The following is a 24,524-nucleotide window of genomic DNA, read 5'->3' on the forward strand; positions in this document are numbered from 1 at the left end:
GTAAACCTTGTATGTATAGAGAGGGAAAAGAATTTAAATAGAAAAATTTAGGTGCAGATAGTCATTGTAAAAGGAACATGAGATACTTGGGCAACTAAAATACTGCCCAGAACCATAGGTTCAGTCACCCTCTTGGCCAGGGTTATTATGACTGAGACCTCTCTTAACATAGAGATTTGGACCCTCCCTATGGAGAAGCTAGACATTCAACAAAGATGGAAAAATGTGTTATAGCAACATCGTTTAAAATTTAACAAATTACAACCTATTTATGTGAAATCATCTTGGAAGTTCTCTGAAACTAGGTGCAATATAAATTAATTGAGTGCCTACATCAATATGTTAACATTTCATTTGGACTCTGTTACCTTATGACATCATTTCACATATTATAAGACTGTGAAATACAATTATAAAATTTTAAGGCAAGTCTTGAATAACTCGAACCCATGAACTAGTCCTTTCTTTCCCGACACTGTGAAAGCAGGGTATTTACTGTTAAACTACACTGAGTGTACCAATATGATCCGCAATTTGTAGAAAAGTAGTGCCATTGACACTCTTGACAAAACGTGGGACGAAGGAAAAGATGGGGGCCACCGAGCTTCTAGTAACTGCTAAAAGAAGTCAGAGGAAGCTTTCTTCTTCATCAGCGATCCAAGCTCACAACCTCAGAAAGCCTTGGCAGACATCACTTCCCAAAGCTCATTCAGCTGATGGCTCATGCGAGCTTCCCCTCCATCATGTCCTCACCTTCTGTTCAGTGTCCCCTTCTCCCAAGAGTTACAACCATTACATTAGTCCCCTAGGACTCACATGCGGCACCCAGAGTGGCCTCCCAGGAGACCCAGGCTTGGTCCTGCTGAAGGTCTCAGCAGAAAACTTCTTTTGCTTCTTTCTCTTCATACCAATGAGGGCTCTAAACATGCAGGCTGAGTATAGACTTGACAACTCTTGTCTTGTTTTATCTAGAGACAATGTACCATTGCACATTGTACCAATGTACAATTGCTTCCTTTAAGAGGGTGGGGAGGTGAGGCAATGGAAAAAGGATTAATCGTGTATTGGAATTACCACTGAGTTAAGTTTTTGATCCCTGAAAAAATTAATTTTGACCTGCACTTGCCAATAACAAATTGAGACAATGGGCAAGACACGTAAGCTCTTTGCCGTATTTCTGTAAGTACAGTGAAATAGTTGCACTGGCAGTCGACAAACACTTATGTCTGCTGTTTCCTTTAATAATGTTTCTGAGAGTGTGTCAAGCAAAGAGTTATTGAATGACTAGAGCAAATTCATTAAAAAAAAAAAACTGACCGAATACTAGGGCAGAAAAGTGTAAACAAAGTGTTCTAATATTGAGCAGCAATCCTGATGTAGGCAAAGATGTCCATTCCTGCCTGGGCAATCTGAGAAGATGCATGGACTAGTCTGCTTAGAAAGGTTGAACAAGAGTCTGTAGGGAGGGTACAGCAGCCTTGGAAGAGGAAAAAGCATACTGCATGGAAGACAGGAAGAAAAGGAACCTAAGCTTCTGATGTTGAGTAGCAGTTAAAGCCATGGCACAGAAAACAGGCTTTAAACAATGAACCATCAGGGCCCTTAAGCAAGTCAGACTACTGTTTCACAAAGTGTACTCAGGTAGGAACAGAGGAAAGGAAGGATGGAGAGAGATGAGGGAATTATAAGATTTTTGCACACTTTCAGGTAAGAAATAGTATTTAGAGCCCAAATGGGGGTAATGGCAACTGAGAGGGGGAACAGAATTAAAGGGACCTTTCCAAGTGGACTATGAATGAGTATGTAGAGAGTAAGTGAAAAAGAAGGTCCCTGGAAAGGAATCAAGAGGTACTTGATTCAAGGGTTTCTGAGTAGATTCTTCTGGATGCAGAGCACAGTGAGGGGGAGGGTGGCGAGGGGGCAAGCCTGGTAGAAGAAAAGAAAATGAATTTAATCTGGGATATGTTAAACTTGAATTATCCATGAGACATGATACCAAAGACACCCAAAAAGTAGTTGAACAAATAGGTCTGAATGAATCTACTTTAATTATCACAGAAGACTCTGAAAACACATAGATGACTAAAGAAAAAAAAAACTGATGAAGAAGGAAGAAATCACCACACACAACTAAAAGAAAATAGAAAGTTACTCCGGGATTACCACAAGAGATCATCATCAAAAGCAAGAGGGGGCAGGAGGGCTTTAAGCAGAGCATAATCACTAAATCAAAGAAATGCTCAAGAATATGAAGCAGGAATGGAATGGAAAGGAACGCCAGACCCAGCCAGTGGGGACAAAGCCCAGTTACAGGGGAAGTCAAGATGGAATCTCAGTGCCTTTCAAGTCATTTCATAAAAAAGAAAGATGAAACACTCGATTGAAGGCATCTGTCAGACTGTGGAGCAAAAAGTGTGGTTTTTTTAAAAAAAAATAAGAAATGAATTATTAAGTAGGAGTCAACAGAAGGAAGGAAACATAAAAGGATGACCAGGAAGAGTAAGTGACAGAGAAAAATTAACTTCACAAAATGGTAACACCATGGAAAAGCAAGTGGGAAAAACATTTATACAATGTTAATACAAGGGTCTTCCAGATAAAGGCTTGCCAGGAAAGAAGGAATCTCTAAAAATACATTTGTACTTTCTTATCCAATATTAAAACTATGTAATAAAATGTTATTCCACCTTTCCTTTGATGCTCAAAGGCCTACAGCAGAACTTATTATCTAAAAACAGTTTTACTCCATCATGAGACTTGAAACATCTGTTTCTTTCACCTCCTTTACAAAATCTAAGTCTACTCTTCAGCATGTTATCTTGCCCTGAAACTTTGCTAGGTCATTTTCAGTGTTCAGAGAAGTGAAGTATGAAAGTTCAGCACATTTCTATTGAGTTCCACATCAAATGATTCTTCCTGTAGGCAGCCTTCTTTATATCAGCCAAGTTGCAAGAGAAAGGAGGGTGAAAAATCTCCTCACTTTTATCAAGTATCTGCTATTCACCTGGCATGCTCTCCTACCAGCTCCATGTAAGTGATGTGGAGATAACAGATTGCACTAAGTGTCTGTAGAATTGGTTGCCTTGCTCAGTCACCTCATGGCCCCTATGATCATTGCAAAAGATGGAATATTGATTCAGGGGGAAATTTCAATTCCAGAGTTCACACTCTTCCAACTCCACCACACTCCATACAGAGGTTGGGAATAGTATTTCAAAACTTTGAACTCCAAAGACACAAAGACACTGGAGTTGTAGTACTAAATAATATTTAGTCTTCATTTTATATATATAAATATATATTATGCTGATTATATTTATGGACATAAAAGTTTGGAAAGGTTCAAGTGTAATTCATTTTTCCAAAACCTTTCACAGTGTCCAGCTTAGAGCCATGCACATAATAGATGCTCAATAAATATCTGTTGGCTGAAAAATCCACCTCCAGACAGCACTTTCTAAGTTCCTTATGGTCTTTGATGTGGAATGGTGCATTTTCCCAACTCCCCAAGGTACAAATGCCTGTATCTACTCCTAATTTTGAGCTGACTCAACCCATATCCCTATTATCTGGAATATTTAATTCTGAATTCAGCAGCCAGTGGGTATTTAATATTATTAATTGCCTGACATGAGAGATAATTGGGGAAATAAGAAAAAAAATCTCCTCTCAGGAATCTCAGGATATTCCTAACTTGTCTCTTTTTTCTAATTAAACATTACAAGTAACCAGGCTCATCCCACTGAAGAGGCTGGGCAAGGTGCCAACTGCTGTGTAGATCAACCTTTGAGGAGTAGGTTGTATACAAGTACTCAAATGTAGCCCATAAAAAAAAGAAGCAGAGGGTTATGCGCCCTTCTGGCTTTTCAGTAGTAATTTGTGAACAAAACATTTCCTTCATTCTCTTCCTTGATTCTGAATGCTATCCTAAGTTTGAAATTTAAGAAATCTATTGAATGTTATGTCTCCGAACAAGTAAGAGAATAAAGAAGAATGCTTCTGAAACCAAATCTGTAAAGAAAAAAAATCTTTATTTTCAGTACAGATTTTTACAGACCTCATTCTTAAATTACATAAAAGCTTTATCTACGATGTCAGGTCTTAACCACTGTTAACCAATCCTTTTAATGTCTTTTCTTTTTTTTTTTTTTTTTTTTTTTTTTTGAGAGGCAGAGTGGACAGAGAGAGAGAGACAGAGAGAAAGGTCTTCCTTTGCCGTTGGTTCACCCTCCAATGGCCGCCGCGGCCGGTGCGCTGAGGCCGGTGCATCGCACTGATCCGAAGCCAGGAGCCAGGTGTTTCTCCTGGTCTCCCATGCGGGTGCAGGGCCCAAGCACTTGGGCCATCCTCCACTGCACTCCTGGGCCATAGCAGAGAGCTGGCCTAGAAGAGGAGCGACCGGGACTAGAACCCGGTGTGCCGGCGCCGCAAGCGGAGGATTAGCCTCTTGAGCCGCAGCGCCGGCCAATGTCTTTCTATTTATACTTTTATGAATATAAAGCCTGTTTAAAATCTATTGCATATTGTCTAATGCCAACATTTAAATTATTTCTGAGTATCATTAAATTGTATACTTCCCCCTAATTAAAGACATCTTGATCCTGATGTATAGTATAAATGATGAAATAAGAAGGAGTAGATATGGATTTGTTATTACTAACTAAACAGAATAGGGTATGATTTTTTAAAATCAGAATAAATTCTCCCTTTTCTTTTGATTATGAACACCACATTTTAAGATAAAACACAATCTTATATTCATGAAGGCCTATACATGCTTATGTGCCTTCACATGAAAATAGCAAAAAAATTTATTATTTCAGTAATTTGTAGAGGATGCTATAATTGTCCCAAATTTTAAGACACCAAGTGAAAAGTCAAGTAAATATGGGCCCTCATGATCTCAACACATGACAGTGAATGCTGCAGATACTGAATTAGTTTCCTCAGTAATTATTTAGTTGATTTTTAATAATTTCATGATAATCTTCCAGGATAACTGGTTCCAATTTCAGTATCTATAAAGCAAGGTTGGAGAAAGAGCAACCTCAAAATTTTTATGACTTAAGTGTGCAAGACAAGCATGTTGCTATGGTTAATGGATAGTATTTGTTTAATTTATTTAATTACTTATTTAGTTCCATCCTTGTTTTAGAGAGAAAATATGTGGCTTATTCAAAGTATAAACCAAATTCATGTTCTTAATGGTTCCAAGAGGTTCAGGCTACATGTAAAACTCAACTCACAAAATAACACAAGCACTCTATATAAAATCTGCAAAAACAGAAAAGAAGAAAAAAAGGAGAGAAAAGAAACAGGAAAAGAAAAGTAGGAAGTAGTTTTTTTGTCTGTTCTACTTAATATGACTGATTTAATTCTGTAATTAATACACAGTTATTCTTAAGTGTTGAAATTTAACTGAAATGTGATCCCTGTTAAACATAAGAGTAGGAATAAGAGAGGGAAGAGATATATAATTTGGGACATGCTCAAGCTGACTTGCCCCAAATGGTAGAGTTAGAAACATACCAGGGGACTCCAATTTAATCCCATCAAGGTGGCATGTACCAATGCCATCTCACTAGTCCAAGTGATCAATTTCAGTTCGCAATTGATCATAATGAAAGGACTAAGAGTCAAAGGGAGCACATAAGCAAGTCTAGTACCTGCTAACACTAACCGATAGAATAAATAAAGGGGAGAGTGATCCAACATGGGAAGTGAGATACTCAGCAGACTCATAGAATGGCAGATGCCCTAAATAGCACTCTGGCCTCAGAATCAGCCCTAAAGGCACTCGGATCTGGCTGAAAAGCCCATGAGAGTATTTCAGGCATGGAAAGCCAAGACACTCTGGCAAAAGATCTCTGTGAGTGAGATCTCAGTGGAAAGAACAGGTCTTCAAAGAAGGAGGTACCTTTCTCTGAAGGGAGGAGAGAACCTCCACTTTGACTATGACCTTGTCTAAACAAGATAAGAGTCGGAGAACTCAAGGGGCTTCCATAGCCTTGGAAACTCATGACTGGAGCATAGGGAGATTACTGATGCCATAGACAGGAGTGTCAATTGGTAAAGTCAACAACAGGAGTCACTGTGCACTTACTCCTCATGTAGGATCTCTGTCCTTAATGTGCTGTGCATTGAGATTTAATGCTATAACGAGTACTCAAATAATATATTTCACTTTGTGTTTCTATGGGGGTGCAAACTGTTGAAATCTTTACTTAATGCATACTAAACTGATCCTCTGTAAAAAAAAAAAAAAAAAAAAAAAAAAAAAAGAAAAGAAAAGAAACTATCAACTCCCAACTTGACTCTCACTGGGATTAAACATGACAATAGGTCTGATCTGATTTCATCATCATTAAAAAAATCATCTATTATTTTTCACTTTATGTTTCTGTGTGGGAGCAAACTGTTGAAATCCTTACTTAATGTATACTAAGCTGATCTTCTGTATATTAAGATAATCGAAAATGAATCTTGATGTGAATGGAAGGGGAGAGGGAGTGGGAAAAGGGAGGGTTGTGGGTGGGAGGGACGGTATGGGGGGGAAGCCATAGTAATCCATTATTCGTACTTTGGAAACGTATATTCATTAAATAAAAGTTAAAAAAAAAAAAAAAAAAAAAAAAAAAAGAAAAGTAGGAAGTTATGTCCATTCCATCCCAGATAAGAAAATTCTGGTCAATGATGGCAGAAATGCTTCAAAAATCTGTATTTCAAAATTTCCTAAGACTGCTTTTAATATTAACAGCCAAAGGACAGTTTTCCATAAAACTATGGCCTTTATGAACTCCAAAACGAAGTAGGAGATTGGAATTGACTTAGAAACCAAAACCGTACTTCCAGATTGCCTTGTTCTCCTTGGATATCACCCATATCACCAGGAGGCAAGTGATTCAGATTGGAGTATCTAACAGATCAGAGCCCAGGAAATACGGGGACTCAAAATAATAAAACAAGTCAAAGCTAATTTCAAAACATTACAATCCAATCAATCATGCATTTCCTAAAAGTCACAGTGGGGTTTTAAATTATTGGAAATAAAATTAGACCTAAATCCCTAGATTAATGTTTTACCCCTGTTTGGTCCCTAGTAGTTGTTTTCTAAAATTGAGAGTTCTACTGCTTAGAAGGGATCGACTTGGTAGGCAAAAAGAAGTAACTGAATGCAAACATCTATTTTCTGACTCTTTCATAATCAAAAGAATACGCATCATTAAAAATTGAAGTAGCCCAGCGGTTCTTGGCCAAAATAACAATGCTACCTCCTTGGGTTCTGTCTGACTTTTATAGCACTTTATCTCTGAGAAGACTATGGTGCCCATTTCCACCAAGTAACAAAGAATAAAAACAAAATATTCAGCAATAAATCGGAGGATACTTCAAAAAGTTCATTAATAGTAGAATTAAAAGATAAGTTTATTGGGGGCAGGTGTTGAGGGCAGCGGGGTGAGGAGCCACTTGGGATGCCCACATACCTTAGTGTAGTGCTGATTCAATCCTGGCTACTCCGCTTCCCACCCTGCTCCATGCTAATGTGCCTGAGAAGCAGCAGATGATGGCTCAAGTATTTGAGTACCTATTGCCCACTTGGGAGAGCAGGATGGAGCTGCTGGCTCCTAGCTTCTGCCTGGTCCAGTCCAGGCTTTTATGTTCATTTGGGGAGTGAAACAGCAGATGGAAGATCGATCTGTCTCTTTCTGACATTGCCTTTCAAATAAATAAATAAATCTCAACTTTGGAGATTTCACATTTCAGCCAAGGCCAGAATACAGAGACGAAAGATCAATTATACTCCAAAATACCAAAGATGCTTGTACTTATTAAAGGAGCTTGTAACAGTGGGTATAGTTTATCCCAATTGACTACAAAATTAAACCTTTAATAAATTCTGTTTTTTCACATTTAAAATGAGAAAACAACCCATATTCCTAGTGGCTTGATTTATTTCAACACATTACATGACCAAGTCATATTTTCATCAAAAATTCCTTAATAAGATCTATGCTAAGTCTATAGCAGAATTTGCTAATAAGCTGTATTGCACCATATGGTCTCCCTGATCTGTGGTAACTAATAGAGAACCTAAAAAGTAATCTACAGAAGTGAAATTGACACTTTGAGATGTGCCGATTTTGAACAGCTCTTGTCTCAACTCTTAAGGAAGAGTTATTTTTTTTCCTTTTAGTTTATTTATTTATTTTACTACCTGTTGAACTCTTTGCCTAGTTTAGGGCTAATCTTATGAGTTTAAACCTAATTGAAGATAGATCTTTGTAAAAAAAAATAAGAATGGGAATAGGAGAGAGAGAAGGAAGAAGGTTGAGTGCAGGTGAGAGGGAGGGAGGGTAGAGTGGGTAGAATCACTAAGTTCCTAAATTTGTATATATCAAATACATGAAGTTTGTATACCTTAAATAAAAGGTTTCTAGGTAATAAATAATTAAATATATAAATAGAAAGTAGAAAGATAAAAAAATAAGCTCTATTGTTAGATCCATAATGACATAAAAATTTTCACTATATCTCATTTAATTTTGTACAATGGGTATTTTATTATATTATAGCTCTAAATGTTCAATGTACTGTATACAATTTTCAAGTAATCACAAAATATATCTACTGGTAACATCTCAGTTTTAGTACACAGTTCTCAAAAAGGTTTTATTAGCAAGGAAAATTAAAAAGAGACAAATTAGAATATTCCCCCTTGATTGTTTCTGTCTGCCACATTATATGCAAACAGAAAAAAAAAGAGATGCTACAATGTAGCAAAAGCTTCTAGAAAATCATCAAAAATTTCAATTCTGATGTTCTAGGACTATTCAAAGATTATTTATTCAGTTAAAACACAGAATATTTTTGTGTGAGCATTATTCCTTCTATAAATGTTCAGAAATGCATTTCAAACAATAACTACTTTATTAATTTCAAATCAAGCTGTCATTCAACCGCAAGAACACATCCTTTGTTTAGTCTGACTTATAATACTTATCAACTCCTTTCCTGCTAAAGGCTTTTTCCTCCCAGTTTTTGTAAGACAAATAAAGAGGCTTTTGGAAAATATCTAGATGCAATCCTCCTTGGGCTATGATGCAACACAGAGAATATTAGTCAACTAAAAAGAAATGTCTTTATAATGTTAAGGGGCACTGTAGGCTAATGAAATATTCACAATTTCAGAAAATTTCTAAGAAGACATATTCTATTCCAAATAGTCTCCCTTTGGGGAAAGATAACTGAAAGAATTCTAATTTCATATCCACACAAAAAGTAAAATAATAAGTCTAACTATAAATTACACTTAAAATCATTCATTTAATGTGTTATTTTTAATGTGTTACTCTAAGTTTATAGAGGTATTAAATGATTTGTGAGAAAAAGCAAAAAAAAAAAAACAAAGTTGGTATACATTTTAAAATCTGTAAATAGAACTTTTTTTGAAAATACGATTTTGGGTAAAACATAATAAGCTAATATGTTCTTAGAAAAAACCTTTTTAAAGTGGAAGTAAAGAACAAACTAAGAGCATGATTCAAATAAAAATATATTGCTTTAACTTTACATTTTTACTTGCATGAGGTGTCTTCACAATGTTCATAAAAATGATTACTATGAAAAAACAGATTCCAAAAGTTTTTGTACCCAAATAAACTCTCTTTTAATTTCATTTTTTCCACAAATTTTCTGAAGCACCTTCATAAATATACTTGCTGTGTCATTCTGACATCACTTTAAGAAAAGTTGGTCTGACATGTTTTCTTGCAATTTTATGTTTCTTCAGATATTTTGATCTTACATTGCCTAAGCATTATGTCAAAGGAGATTAAAAAATTAAGGACTAAAACTGAGTCCATGTAAGAAAATTTTTATGTGTTACTTTTTATGGGCTTTTTTGTTTTATTTGCAATGGAAAAGCAGATGAGATTATTTGGGGTAGTGTAGCACATGTGTGACTGTTTTGGGGCTTTTTTATGTGTGTGCTTTGCTTTTGTCAGTTTATTCTTAGAGTATTCTTTCACCAAAGTCACAGTTATAATTAAAATTCTTGTAATAACTAAAAACTAGAAATTCTTCCTTGTACTAGTTTTATATTATTTTCTCATGAGAACAAAACACTGCTCCTAAATCAAAAACAAAATGCTGTATGTTCAGATTTTGGAGCAACAATACTATCAAGACAGCCAAGTTATTAAAGCCCATTTTCAGATCTGGAACAACTTCTGAAAATAAAGAGAGCATTTGGCATACCTTATACTAAAGAAAAAGTGCAATTTTCATTATTTCCTGATTCTGGAGATCCAATAAAAACCTTATGGAATAAAAACTCTTGCAAAAATCCTTCAGGGAAAACATAACCAACAGCCACCCCACTTTTAAAGTAATGAACGTTGATAAACTATAATAAGAGTATGGAAATTTTTACTTTTTCTTCGAAGCTTAACAGAAAAGATCAAAAGGTATTTTTGGCGTTTCAAACAGTAATGACCTACGGCACCTAAAAGATACACATATAAAATATGTACGTTAATTTTTAAAGAAACAGCAACAAAAATTAAAACATTGATGAATAGGTAAATACTGATGACGCCAATATAGAAGTATTTGCCACTGCAAAGGGCCTAAACACAATCACATCTTGTCCCAATCATACCTGCCTGCCAGAACAAAATAGGCAGCTGACCAGTTATGGGGCGTTTATCTATACAGTGGAGCCTTTGTTCTCCAACAATGTCAGATTGCAAACGTCCTGGAACACATATTTACCTGGAGGATTCTTGGCAGGATCATTGTGGCTTGGACTTCCTGATTGTCCAGAATCTGTAAAGAAATCACAGAAAATGTTTTCTTTTTAATTTGGTTGAAACAATTTCACAATCCTCAGAAGGACTTTAAAAATGTTTAAGATACAACAGTGAAGTTGAGTGTTTCAATAAAGTATACTTCCCAAGCCTTTCAATCGCAATATTTTATTCATCAAACTAGATGGATGTCTATAACATTTCTATGTCAGAAGAAAAAAAAAAAACAAGTATTGCTCTATCACATTTTGAGCTAAAAGCAAGACATTTCTGAAGCAAAAGATCTGGCTACAAATCCAGTAAAGATGGTGGGAAGGTTAGGCAAATATCAAGGCCTATCAGAAGTAGTATGAAATAATGCAGATACATTCCCTTCAAAAACGCAATCCGAGTGTAATTAAACAAGCTTTTAAAAACCCAAAAATAGTTTTTTATTCAATGAGTAAAATACACAGGAAAGAAAGCCCACTATTCCAGGATTTCACATGCATGTACACATCCCCACTCCAATAATCCCCAACCTCCTGGATCCTGGCCCAGATTTGACTACATCCCATAATAGCAATCGATTTGCAGGCACCAAGAAAAGGCATAAATTACAAGGTAGAAACCAACATGGCTTTGTGGAGAGCAAATTGTTGGATCAATTTAATTTTCATCTGTGATAGATGGATAGACTCTTCAGATAAGGAGCAAGAAAAGAATATAGTATACATGAATTTCCTATGCCACATTATTCCTCATTGATGCTACAGAAACAAATGTGGAAGATACATGAGCACAACTGTTAGCCAACATGCCTCTCCTGACAAAGCCGACACTGTTGTATTTTGCTCACTCCCCCATGTCCCCTCTGCGTGTATCTGTCATTTGCCCCATATTATTACACATTTTCTTGTACATTGCTTTGTCATCTTCTTTTATTGGTTTTAGCATTTAAATTTTGTCTCCCCAACTAAATTGCAAGCTCCTACGCGGAGGCAGAGAGACACACTTCTTTTGTGTCTTCCTCAGTATGCCATTCGTGGCTGCGAATGCACTAGGCATGCAGTAAATGCCAGACGAACGGATGGCTCAGATTCAACAGACTTCCTCTCTTGTTAGAGAAGGCAATTTTGGACTTGAGAGTGACTTTCAATAAAATTTGATAGGTGGAGCACAGATGACACTCTGTCATGGACTGCCACGGATTGCTCAGAACCTGACCATGACACTAAAGCCAAGCAAAGGACTGAGTCTTGGTAATGCATAAAAATTATATGCTGGCTTTCTCATCAGGTTTATTCTGTTCTTCCAGGTAAGTGATTAACATACTGCAATTGCTGCTTCTACCATTAAATGCAAGAACATCCTGTTAGTTTCTTCCTGCATATAACTTGGTTATTTATTTCTGCCCTTTGCCTCATGCCTGCTAGCTTAGATTTAACATTGAGATTAGAATTTTACCATTGCCACCCCACTCTTGTGCCTTTTTCTTTTTGTTCTAGAACAGATTTCATGAAATCTTAAAGAAGTTTAATGCTTTCCATATATCCTCCAACTTCTTCCTGGCTTTCCAAAATGAAAGTAAACTGGAAATCTACCCTTGCAGTCTGGATTCTGCCTTGAGTCCCCTGCAAGTCAATGAGAGCTGAGAGCTGGGTATTCTCTCAGCTCTCATGAACTCTTCTATTACTTTTTCTGAAATCAAGGCAAGACTTAGTGCCTCAAAGGATGTATGTTCCCCTTCTACATTCCTATAAGAAATGATACAACACTGGCTACTCTCAAGGCCAGAATATGACACAAAAATAATAAATTGTATTATTTTGCTACAAGCCTTAGCTATTTCTGCTTGGAGCTCTCTGACAAATGTTTCTCACAGTTAATACCGCATTCCAATTTAATTTCTTAAGAGATTCTGTCATGATGAGAGGTTCTACTTATGCCTCACACACCCACTAACCATACCATCCCTACTGTTTATTTTTCCCTTTAAAGCTACCTTACATTTATGAAGGTTTTGACATGTATTCTCCAAGGTAGTGAATGCCACCTTCATGATGACACAATGTGAGGCTACCTAATGCTCTCAACTGGAGACAAGTTGCAGGAGAAACTTCATTTCAGGAGTTGTAGACTCTCTGCATAAGTGTTGGCATATTTAGTGATATTACCTTCAAAACAGCACCATGATACTCTTTCCCATTATCTGTTCCTAAACTTGGGTCCAAAAGAGTAATGAAAGCCTCTCTTATTCCTTAAAAAGTCTTCAGCTAGAGCAATGGCATCCCCTGTTCCAGCATCTTACTGCAGAAACCCTATTTCTTCTACTGTAAATTACACTCTTTTCCCACTTCCAACAATAACTTCAACTGAAACAATATACTTATAAAACAAAACAAAAAAACCCACAAGCATTTCAGGGAAAGTTGAAGGGACCCTAAATTTGAGTCACACATTTGCTTTTCTGTAACAATTCCACTTTCTAAAATGATCTGGTGTTTACTGGCACCCAGTGACAAGCTTACACACCCCAAAGCCTGTGCCCCTTCATGAAAATAGTATATACTGCCTCCCCAAAACTCTTCTGCAGGCAAGCAACAGAACATTTACTTTGCAGGCTGTAAATCCTAACACTATAATCTACTCTTAACTCCTATGTCACCTTATATCGGTCACTTAATTCCAACTGCTGGAAAAGGAAGTAACCAGGGAGTTGCAATTGGCAGAGAAACCAAAAATGAACTGTTATTGTGGTTGACTTCAGAGAAGGAATTATTCAGACCACATCTAAACCCTTCCAATTCACCACCTAGGTCAAATTACTCTATACTCAAAAGTTTTATTGAACCACTTCCATCACTGTGTTCCACAGTTGCCTCTCCCTACCCAGTGTATGTATTTAATATGTTACAGTGAATCCTGGCTCTCCCTCACTAGTGGCGACATCTCCTGCAAAGTTACTTAATTCTTAACAGCCACAGTGTCTTGTTCTTGAAAACTGCAATAGTCCTATCTACTTCATAGAATCACTGCACAGATTATACTATATGAAGTCTGAAAGCACTGGGTCAGACAAACCCTACACTATCAATGATACTAAGCATAGACCCACATCCAAAAATGATTAGCATTTTTAATGGACTAACACTCAAAAAGAGAGAAAAGGGACATGATGAATTCTGTCCATCCCAGTGCAAATATCTAAAACTGTCTGTGGTAGATCTATTGAACTGGGGGACTGCTGTGTGCCCACCTGAGAATTCCTAAGTAAATACTTTTGGGAGGAAAGCATAGCTGCTTCAAGGCTCTCAGGAGCTGGCCACGCTTAGAAGGCAGTAGAGGAAAACTACATTCTAGGAGACCAAAGCCTCTAGCGAGAAAGCTAATAATAGTGGTTGTGAGATGCCGAGCACACTAGGTCTGGAGAGATTCTGAAGTGGTGGAGAAAAAGAGAGGTGAATGATCTTGAAGGTGGCAGACCAAAACCAGTACTCCCTACTGCCTCTACTCTTCATATTTGCTTCTTTAATCTCAATCAGTATTGCCTATATTTCTGTGCTTTTCTCCTTCTGAACTGACTGGAGATACTGGTGCATGGAAAGAGATTTTAGACTGCATGCTAAAGAAAATCTCCTATTCCCCAAACTTCAGTTATTAAAAGTATGAATTAAATATACAAGGGTACTTCAACAAGTCTGTGGAGAACAGAGTTAACAGCTAAATTTATCTTTGTGCAAACATTTTTGAAGTCCATGCATCCAACAGGTCTTCATGGGAAATGCATATTAAAAAAATCATGCACAAATTTCAAAATTTTTACACCCAAATTTATCTTTTGATAACATTTCACCTGAACTCTCTGAAATACATTCATATACTGATTCTTCTAGGAAGGAAAATAATTAAAAAGCCATTTCTAAATTACTACTTTTAACTCAATCAGTTCATTTTTCCCCAGAATAGATTCTCCTGAAATAAGAACCTCTCTCATCCCTGCATGAACCATGCCAACTTCTCTTCAATCCTTTTTCTTCATTCCTTTTAAAAAAGCAGTCAATCTTATGGCTCTTCTAGTATCTAAACCTTACTAATGGAATGCCCAAGCTTCTCAAGTGACTCCATTTTATGAAATATCCTGATACTTAAGTGATCTAAATGGTGCATCCAAAGTATCATGGCAAGTATTAAAACTTTGTTCTCCATACAGGTCACCTGTTTGGACACACTACTTCTCAGGTATATGATGCAATGCTAAGATCATGGAAAGCCAAATGATCTTTCAGTAGATAAATGCTTCTGGGAACTTTGCCTTCCTCTAACTTCCCTCCTCCTTCCCATCATTTACCAGTGCTTTCAAAGTATTTTTCAGAATTTTAGAAACCTTTTTTAAAACTTATTCTAAGCAAGAAAAAAGTATTATTGCCATTAAATCCTATACACAAATGGGTACATTAAAGAGAGACTAATTCTAAGTCAAATTTCATTTAGAGTCTCTCTGCTAAATAAAAGGAATTTCAATGTTTTATGGATAACTGGGTGGAAGTCCAAGAAAATGCTTGCTCAAAATATATTATAATAAATAAATAATCGCCAGTTAAATATTTGTTTCTGAGTACTAACTTTCTGGAGTGATAAACGGCAACTCTCAGAGGTGAGTAGATCATCACAATTGTGAAAGTTTGTTTGAAGGTCATTTATGTAAGTGCCAATTAACTGCAAATCAACAAGGTTTATGAAGCATCTTCTATATTCCAAATGCTTTGTGATGTGTGAAACACGTAGGTACCCCATAATGCAAACTAAATTTCTTTTTAATTTATAATTGATGTATAGTTTATATTAATGATGTTTAAAATAGTTTTTTGGGGGTCCAGTACTGTGCATAGTTGGTAAAGACATAGTCTGTGGTGCCAGTATTCCATATGGATGCCATTTCAAGTCCTGGCTGCTCCACTTCTGATCAAGCTCCCTGTTAATGGCCTGGTAAAGGCAGCAGAGGATGGCCCAAGTGCTTGGGTCCCTGCACCCACTGTGGGAGATCTGGAAGAAGCTCCTGGCTCCTGCCTATGCTACTGGCCCAGCCCTGGACACTGCGGCCATTTGGGGAGTGAACCAGCTGATGGAAGATTGATATTTCTCTCTCTCTTTCTCTCTCTCTCTCATTTTGCCTTTCAAACACATAAATCAATCTTTCTTTAAAATAGCTTTTTAAAAAATATTTTATATTCTGTGCCTTCTGCCTTCTAGAAGTTCAGAGGATGTCCTAAACAGTCAGAAGTGTACAAACAGACAAATAATACAACTGTGATAGTCACTATAAATGATTCTACATCAAGAAAGAACAACTGATTCTTCTTAGGAAGGGGAGGCATGGGCATGTCATAAAAGACAGCAGATGGAGAAGAACCTAGGGACAGGGTCTTAAAAAATAACCTGACCTCCCAGCTTTCTAGTACATATTTCATTATGAAATTCAAAACTGAGGCAAAACCCAAAACGCTTACATGTACAAATACAGGCAGGGAAAAAAAATAAAGCCAAAAAATTTACTATGCCTTTCAAGGCACTGCATTCTGGCCTCTACAAACACCTAGGCCACACTTTAGAACTCTGGATCCCGTATGTCACCCACATTTGATGCCTCAACGTCTTTGTACAGAACAGTCCACCCCTCTTTTCCTTGCAGCCCTCCAGGCTCAGGCTGTCCCTTTTAGACTCTGACCACTACGATAGGAGAGAAGTTGCCCTATTTTAGCCTTATGGCCCTCATTTGGTTAAGACAAATGAACAGAAATAAAAATTTATGTGAAATTTACAAAGAAGGAAGGCTAAGCATGCTACTCTTATGTGAAAACATACATTAGAAGGCAGATAACCTTTTGTGGTCAAGAAAGGGGACAGATATACAATCCCCAGGACTGAGTCTCCAATCTAATGTAGGACTCCCTCCTGCCTCCCTATTTCCTGAAGGAATATCTGGTAATGGGAGCATGGTAGACAACATGTACAACAGTTGCTTGGTGGGAGCCCAGGAAGCAGGTTCCTAGTTTGCAAGAAGCGGGCCAAACAACTTACAATGATCTTTCTTTCTCTTCTAGGTTAGTGATCTTTCTTTCTACTCCTAATTGAAACTTATTCCAGGAACTCATTTTATTCTCTGTCACCCTGGCTTGAGTATCCATAGAAAAATCAAATTTGAGAAGCCTAATTTTAATTTCTGGTCATTTTGGTACAAACAAGAACTGAAAGAGGTAAACTATCAGGCCCCTGCTGGCTCTAAAAGTCTATGATTCTACAACAATATAGCTTTTATATCAAGGGATATCAGAAGAGTAAATGAAACCCGCACTGTAACCTGTTAACCTACAGATAGCCTCTTGCTAGAACTAAAATTAGTCATCATGTGATAAAAGGTCCCTTTGTCATATTCCTTTGCCTTAAGCAGGTGAAGAAACAGCCCATTGTCAATGAAAGAATACCACGAGATTATTTTGTTAAAGACTTAGAACAGACTCCTATTTTCTCTCTAAAACATTACTAATTAAACGTACTAAAATCATTTGTTTTTACAAATTAAATATATAGCATGCTAGAATCACTTAAGAAAGAGAACGTCAAGATGTAAGACACAAAGCCTGGAGGAAAGGTATACAAATGCACACATTTTATACTAGGAAAACAAAAAGCTAAGAAAAAAATGTCTATATTTTTAAAGGAGAAAACTAACTGCTGTCCTGGAATAAAGCCTCCCTCTCTTCCCCTCCCTCTGCTCAAAGTGCTGGCAGTTTACTGTCTGCCGTGACTGATCTCCCTGGGGCTTAGAGTGAGTTGGCTTTACATAATCACAATTCCTATTACATAATTTGCCATTTCTTTTTTCTTTTTTTTTTCTTTTTTTTTTTTTTTTTTTTTATTTTTTGATAGGCAGAGTGGACAGTGAGAGAGAGAGACAGGTCTTCCCTTGCCGTTGGTTCACCCTCCAATGGCCGCCGCTGCAGCCGGCGCAGCGCGCTGATCCGATGGCAGGAGCCAGGAGCCAGGTGCTTTTTCCTGGTCTCCCATGGGGTGCAGGGCCCAAGCACCTGGGCCATCCTCCACTGCACTCCCTGGCCATAGCAGAGAGCTGGCCTGGGAGAGGGGCAACCGGGACAGAATCCAGCGCCCCAACCAGGACTAGAACCCGGTGTGCCAGCGCCGCAAGGTAGAGGATTAGCCTATTGAGCCACGGCGCCGGCTCCCCATTTCTTTTTTCAATCGCACTTAAGATGGTGCACAACTCTGATTCTAATGCAGGACTACTTTTTTCAATTGGGGGGACACAAAACGATAATTTACAATATTCTTTTTTCCCTCTATTAAATATTTATTAAAATAACACAAAGAAAGAACATGGGAACACTAAGTCCTTTGCTTGTCTCTTATAAGCCTGTAAATCTATGGGAAAATATGCCTGGAGGGGAGAAGAAGAGAGAGGTCCTGTGGGTCTACTCTCCTATCTTCCTGTCTCCCTCTCTGCTTCCATCTCTCCATTTTTGTCTCTGTCTCTTCTCAACAGGACATTATATTACTTGGAGTTCACTTCATTGCAAAACATGGTTAACAAGCTTGATATGGAAAATCTTCTTTATCACTTTGTTAATGGTGTCCTTGACCTATTTGTGCTGAATATGTACCCATTCCCTTAAACCCAGTTCTAAGCAAGAAGAGAAACCAAACTTGAGTATTTTCAGCAGAACCAAAATAATATTTGAAAGCATGGCATTCTGCAAATTTTCAATCATGCCTTTTAATCTAGACTATTTCCCCTCTTTAGTACCTCCTTTCTATTGCTAATGTATGTTTGAATAAGCAAAACTCATGGTCTTAAAAAACGTTGCTATGTTGAGAGTAAAATAATCTAATTAACCAAAGAAAAATATAGAATTAAGACAGCAGATATGTAATGGAGTCTATTTCTTAGCCCTGCACATTCCACTTGTTCTATTATTAAATTTTCTTTTAAAAAGTCACTTTTCTGCAGAACAGGGAGATTAGATTAGGTTCAAAGCATAACATCCCATGGATTAAAATAAGGATTTGTTTGGACTCAAACACTGAAATTTGTCCACAGGGAATTACCTGAAAAGCGGACAAGTGAAATTTAAGGGGAGAAAGATCACAGAACACATGTGAGAGCAAATCAAACCTGTCCACAACGGGGACCACTACCGCCCAGTACAAAGACCCACGCACAAAAAGTGCTAACCCTACCAGCGTCTCCAAGCAGAGAGCCGCAGAACCTCATTAACTAGCACCCAAGCCGCCCACCAATGAAAGCTGGGATAATCGTATCTGACCTTTCTGCCCCAAGATTAAGTTCAATGACTCTCTACTGATCCAGGGATTCAGTGAACTAAAGGTCAGAAGCAGGATCACCTCAACTTCTTTTCAAAGCCTTTAACCTGTAGAATGCAAAGACACCGTACTGGTCATTGTCAAGATTGCTAACTTTCTATAGTATGTTTCCAATTAAGTAAATAAAATGTAGTAATTAAATCAAGATTGCATAATATGTTTTTGATTTGTAATCTCATTTAAATTAATTAACTGACTCAATTCTTGTTTAGTTTTTAAACTGGTCTAGTTAGGGAAAGAGTCCCTGGGAGCAAATCCAGTTTTCTATCTTTAAAAACAAGGCAAAGCAATCTGGCATACTTTAAAAAAAATTAAACACTAAATGCACTAGCATAATATAAATACAGAGGCAAGGGTGTTAATGTAGAGGAGGGAGGAGTTTCATGGCATGATTTTGACTAAAAAAACTGTTCTTGCACAAGAGAGAAATAAACTAAAACATTATTTATTCAAAATATTTCTTTTCCAATTTTATGAAGATTGCATGTTTGTTGGAAGCAAAACATTTCCAGCTGTATTTTCTGAAGACAGTTGTAGGATTTATTGTTGAAGTTTCTGAAGAGAGTTGTAGGATTTATCATCTTTCACAAATGCTGCCCATTTCACATAATATTAGATGAACACGCCACTGCATCCTTTAAGGAACAATTTGCCAGTGCAGTTTGCCACGTGAAAATAATGAAGTCCTCCCCAAAACCCAGCCAGATCCAGTAGGGAAAGATGAAATGAATGTTCTGTCTTTTCCACCTGGGAGACATTTGGGATTTCAGTTACACTATGTAATAATGCTTTCTTTTTTTCCCGTTGGAAATCAAGAAACCTGCATTTTATAGCAAGGTATGTAGTGCAAGGAGAACGCTGGTGAAATATGAAACTGGAAATGAAAAACAGAATGTCATCAGAGTAAAGAACACACTCATGCAGGCAAATTGAAAAATCAATGCCGAATTTCAGTGTAAACCAAATGCATGTTTATGATCCTATTAGTCTTAAATTTTCTCTTAAAAAGAAAGCATGGAGAAATAAAAGTTGTTTTACCCCCAAAGGCCTGAACAGTATTTGTTACACTACCCAGCACAATGACTTGCCCACCTGCTTCGTTTTTGTCTAGGGTCTTCATGCATTGCTCTAAATCCTATACATTGCACACTCTTGTCCATGTGCTGCCCTTCTGTGCTATAGAGTTCCGTATATTTTCCTCAAACTCAACATGATAATATCTATGAGTTAAACCTGGACATAAGACTTTAATATTTGTCTGGCAATCTTTCTCCTCGGAGAAAAGGACATGATCTCTCCAAAGTGTCTGCAAAATCATGTCTCCTGGGTTCCCTTCTGCAACTGCCCTTCTCTTGTACCCTGACCCCAGGTAAACCAGACGGAATCAGTTCTCATCTTGTCCATTAAGTGCTTTCCAAAGGGATTAGAAATAAAAGAGAAAAGGTAACCTCTTCCAACAGTGAGGATATAAGTATTTGTGGAGAAAGGCTATAATATTTCTTTTTTTTTTTTCTTTTTTGACAGGCAGAGTGGACAATGAGAGAGAGAGAGACAGGGAGAAAGGTCTTCCTTTGCCGTTGGTTCACCCTCCAATGGCCGCCGCGGCCAGTGTGCTGCAGCCGGCACATCACGCTGATCCGAAGCCAGGAGCCAGGTGCTTCTCCTGGTCTCCCATGGGGTGCAGGGCCCAAGCACTTGGGCCATCCTCCACTGCCTACCCAGGCCACAGCAGAGAGCTGGACTGGAAGAGGGGCAACCGGGACAGAATCCGGTGCCCCGACCAAAACTAGAACCCGGTGTGCCAGCACCACAAGGCGGAGGATTAGCCTAGTAAGCTGCGGCGCCGGCCACTATAATATTTCTTAAAATGTATTGTAAGAGTTTTTTTTTTTTTTTTAAACAGGCAGAGTGGACAGTGAGGGAGAGACAGAGAGAAAGGTCTTCCTTTTTCAGTTGGTTTACCCCCCAATGGCCGCCGCGGCTGGCACACTGCACTGATCCGAAGCCAGGAGCCAGGTGCTTCCTCCTGGTCTTCCATGAGGGTGCAGGACCCAAGCAGTTGAGCCATCCTCCACTGCACTCCCAGATCGTAGCAGAGAGCTGGACAGGAAGAGGAGCAACCGGGACAGAACTGGCACCCGACTGGGACTAGAACCCCGGGTGCCGGCGCTGCAGGCAGTGGATTAGCCTATTGAGCCACTGCGCCAGCCAGGGTTTTTTGTTTGTTTGTTTTTAAAGAGATTTCATTTATTTATTCAAAAGACAGAGTTACAGAAAGAGACAAAGGAGAGAAAGAGAGAGAGTGATCTTCCATCCACTGTTTCACTCCCCAAACGGCCACAACTGCATGGGCTAGGCCAGACCAAAGCCAGGAGCCAGGAATTTCTTCCAGGTCTCCCATGTGGGCACAGGGGCCCAAGGACTTGGACCTTCCTCTGCTGCTTTTCCAGGCACATTAGCAGGAAGCCAGATTGGAAGTGGAGCATCCAGGACTCAAACCCAGCCCACAAAGGATGCTGGCATGGCAGATAGCAGTTTAACCTGCTACGTAACAGCACCAGCTGCTACTATAAGTTTTAATTGCTACTTCCTCCCCCAACTCCTCCAAAGTTCCCCACTTAGTAAATTCTCCCTTCTTTCCACTCTGCACTGTATTTTGAAAACACAAGTAATCAAATGATTGCGTTAGTGTCAGCTCTCCTGCTAGATTTTATAATCCATGAGGTCAAGATACTTATTAGTCTTATTCATCGCCTGCATAACTCTTGGCACAGAGTATTCAGTCAACATTTAATGAATAATAACTATTTTACAATGATGGCTGGTAACACTTAAAACATTTCTCACCTTCCTCAAATTAAAAATAGATTGCAAGTAATACCAATCATAGATTGGTATTCTATACATATTCTAGTTTTTAAGTATCTACAATCTCTTCACACATAAAATTTGGCAACTGAGTCAATGCCTAAAAAATTATGTTCTTATTTACTCAATGTTCATTTAAGGCATGTGTTCCCAACAAGAAAGTTTTTACTTGAACACAAGTCTTTCCATTAGCTAAGGAGACACTTTGCCAAACCATTAAAACTCATTATATGAGTTTAAAGAAAAGAAACTGGATGGATTTTTTACATCCTAAAATAGTTGTATGTGATTAATAACCAGTCCTTGTTTTATAATCAAACCATGGCTCTTAAGCCATTGATGACATATTCATGTAGAAATAAATGTACATATTTAATTCAAAGGTGCATTACAAATAACTGAATAATAGAGTAAGACAACGAAGAGCATACTTCCTACCAGTGTAGATTTGTATATGGACATTCATTACTGCTTTAGTATATAAAAAAATTTATCATAATATTGGAGGAAAAAAACGCGAGAAGTTGCTGGATGAAATGGGAAGCTTGCTGATATGGTGGATAATGGTATTAAATGTCCTAGAAGTTCCTTGATAAGTGGTTCAAAGAACTTCTGTCCCAATATTTTCATGGCAAAAGCTAATTTACCAGGAATAAAACTATTTGAATAACACATCATTGAGCTAAAATATTTGAGAAGGGTTACAATGAGAAAACAAACAAGAAGATAGTAATTTCCTCTTAAAAAGTAAAATTGTGCTTGAGAGGAAAGGAACTTAATTATATTGGTAAAATCAAAACACAAAATAGCTAGTATCTCCTTTCCTTTTTTCTTAAGAGATGGCCAGTGTTTTTCTAATAAATGAATTAATATGTTTGAAGAAACTTCGAAAAGTTTACAATCTGACAGAAACATGGGGACTCATTTGTTACATGATACAGCATTCTTTCAAATGATCGTTTTAAGAAAAAGGCTTCAAATATAGGTAATTCTAACCATGAATCATAATGAGCCTTTGACAGAAACTCACCATGGAATCCACCACTCATTACCACAGTCCCTTGGGGAATGAGAAAAACAAAAATTATGCGAGGCATGTCTAACTGTTGTACCCATTTCAAAGAAGGGAACCAAGAGTACAATGGTGCCGAGCTGTGTTCCATGTGCTCAAAATCCCTCCCGTTTTGTCATGTTACTCATTTTATCTTTAATACAGATTCAAATTGACTCCTTATGATTCAAAAATTCTCTAAGCTAAATCTAAAAAGTATAAAAAAAAAACAAGTTTCTGCATAATGTCCCATCCATATGTCTTAACCCTGAATGGTATCAAACCTATGTAATCTTATACGCCAAATGCCTTCCAGATGTGACACGATTTTAACACAGACCAACTTCAAGTTTTTTACTACAGACTCATCTCCCATGCTCATAAAGATTATCTTCACTGCACGTAACATTACATATGGCTAATGTTCAATTTTCCAAATTGATTATTATGCTGCCATTTCAAAACTGACATTGCCTTCCAATCAAGAAACCAACTAAGCTGTATATCCAACCTCCAACAAAGTCACAAAAGAACCAAGAAACCACACCATTATTTCCGAGCTGCAGAGAGTATTTGCTTACAAAGACAGCTGACATTTTTCTTGTCCATTCCTGGTACCTCCAAAAGGTCGAGAAGGGGAGAGAGAGATCATTCATAATTCTTTGTCAAAGTTAATTGCTATAGGAACAATATGAGCCTTTCACCTGTTGGTTTGGGTTTTAAAGATTAACTCTAATTAGAGAAGATCAAATTATTCTTGACATTTGAAGCATGTTAAGATTTGAGAAGTAACCAACAAGATCATTCGTGAAGAATTTTCAAAAGCACCCAACGCTAATGCTATGATGAAGAGTCATAAACTAAATTTTCATGTAGGATAAAAAAATGTAGTAACTTGATGCCAGCAAGAAAAAGTCATGTGATATGGCTTTGGATGATATCATGCAGACTTAATGCCCCGCCAAATTAAGGCTTTGAATCTGACCTAAATTCCATTCCTCCACCTCATTCCCCAAATTAGAATTGCCAGGTAGTGGCAACTCATCCGCAGACATCCCTCACTCTGTTCCTGTAAACTGTCCTTCCCAGCTCTGCTGGGCTAAGGTCCAACCAACAGAAGTCAAGGGTGGGAAACTGGACATTTGGAGGGAGGGTGGGCAGAGCAAAGAAAAGGAGGCATGTATTCCCTCCTTTAGATCCACTTTTGTGAGTCAAGCTTCCCAAGACAGGCTCCTCCCTCCGTGGTCTTCACTTCCCCAGGCACTCAAGGACCCTCCCCTTTACCTCTCCACCCCTTTTTGCAGCAGTGGAGTTTTGCTGCTATTACGTGGCAGGTAATAGAGTTCAACAGTATTAGATAAAGTTACAATAACACCACTTAGAATATTAATAAATTTGAAATATTTGTAATCAGTCTC

General features: G+C 37.8%; 1 protein-coding gene across 35 annotated transcripts in view; it reads right to left on the reverse strand.

Annotated features, from left to right (window-relative positions):
• Window positions 1–24,524, reverse strand: part of NFIB (nuclear factor I B) — a 483,250-nt gene that overhangs the window by 87,954 nt on the left and 370,772 nt on the right. For all 35 annotated transcript variants that reach the window (XM_051857951.2, XM_051857943.2, XM_051857921.2 and 32 more), the window contains one exon: window positions 10,774–10,827. In XM_051857951.2, the coding sequence (XP_051713911.1) occupies window positions 10,774–10,827 (54 nt within the window). The remainder of the gene's footprint in view (window positions 1–10,773; window positions 10,828–24,524) is intronic.

This window comes from Oryctolagus cuniculus, chromosome 1 (assembly GCF_964237555.1).
Source record: "Oryctolagus cuniculus chromosome 1, mOryCun1.1, whole genome shotgun sequence".
NCBI lineage: Eukaryota > Metazoa > Chordata > Mammalia > Lagomorpha > Leporidae > Oryctolagus > Oryctolagus cuniculus.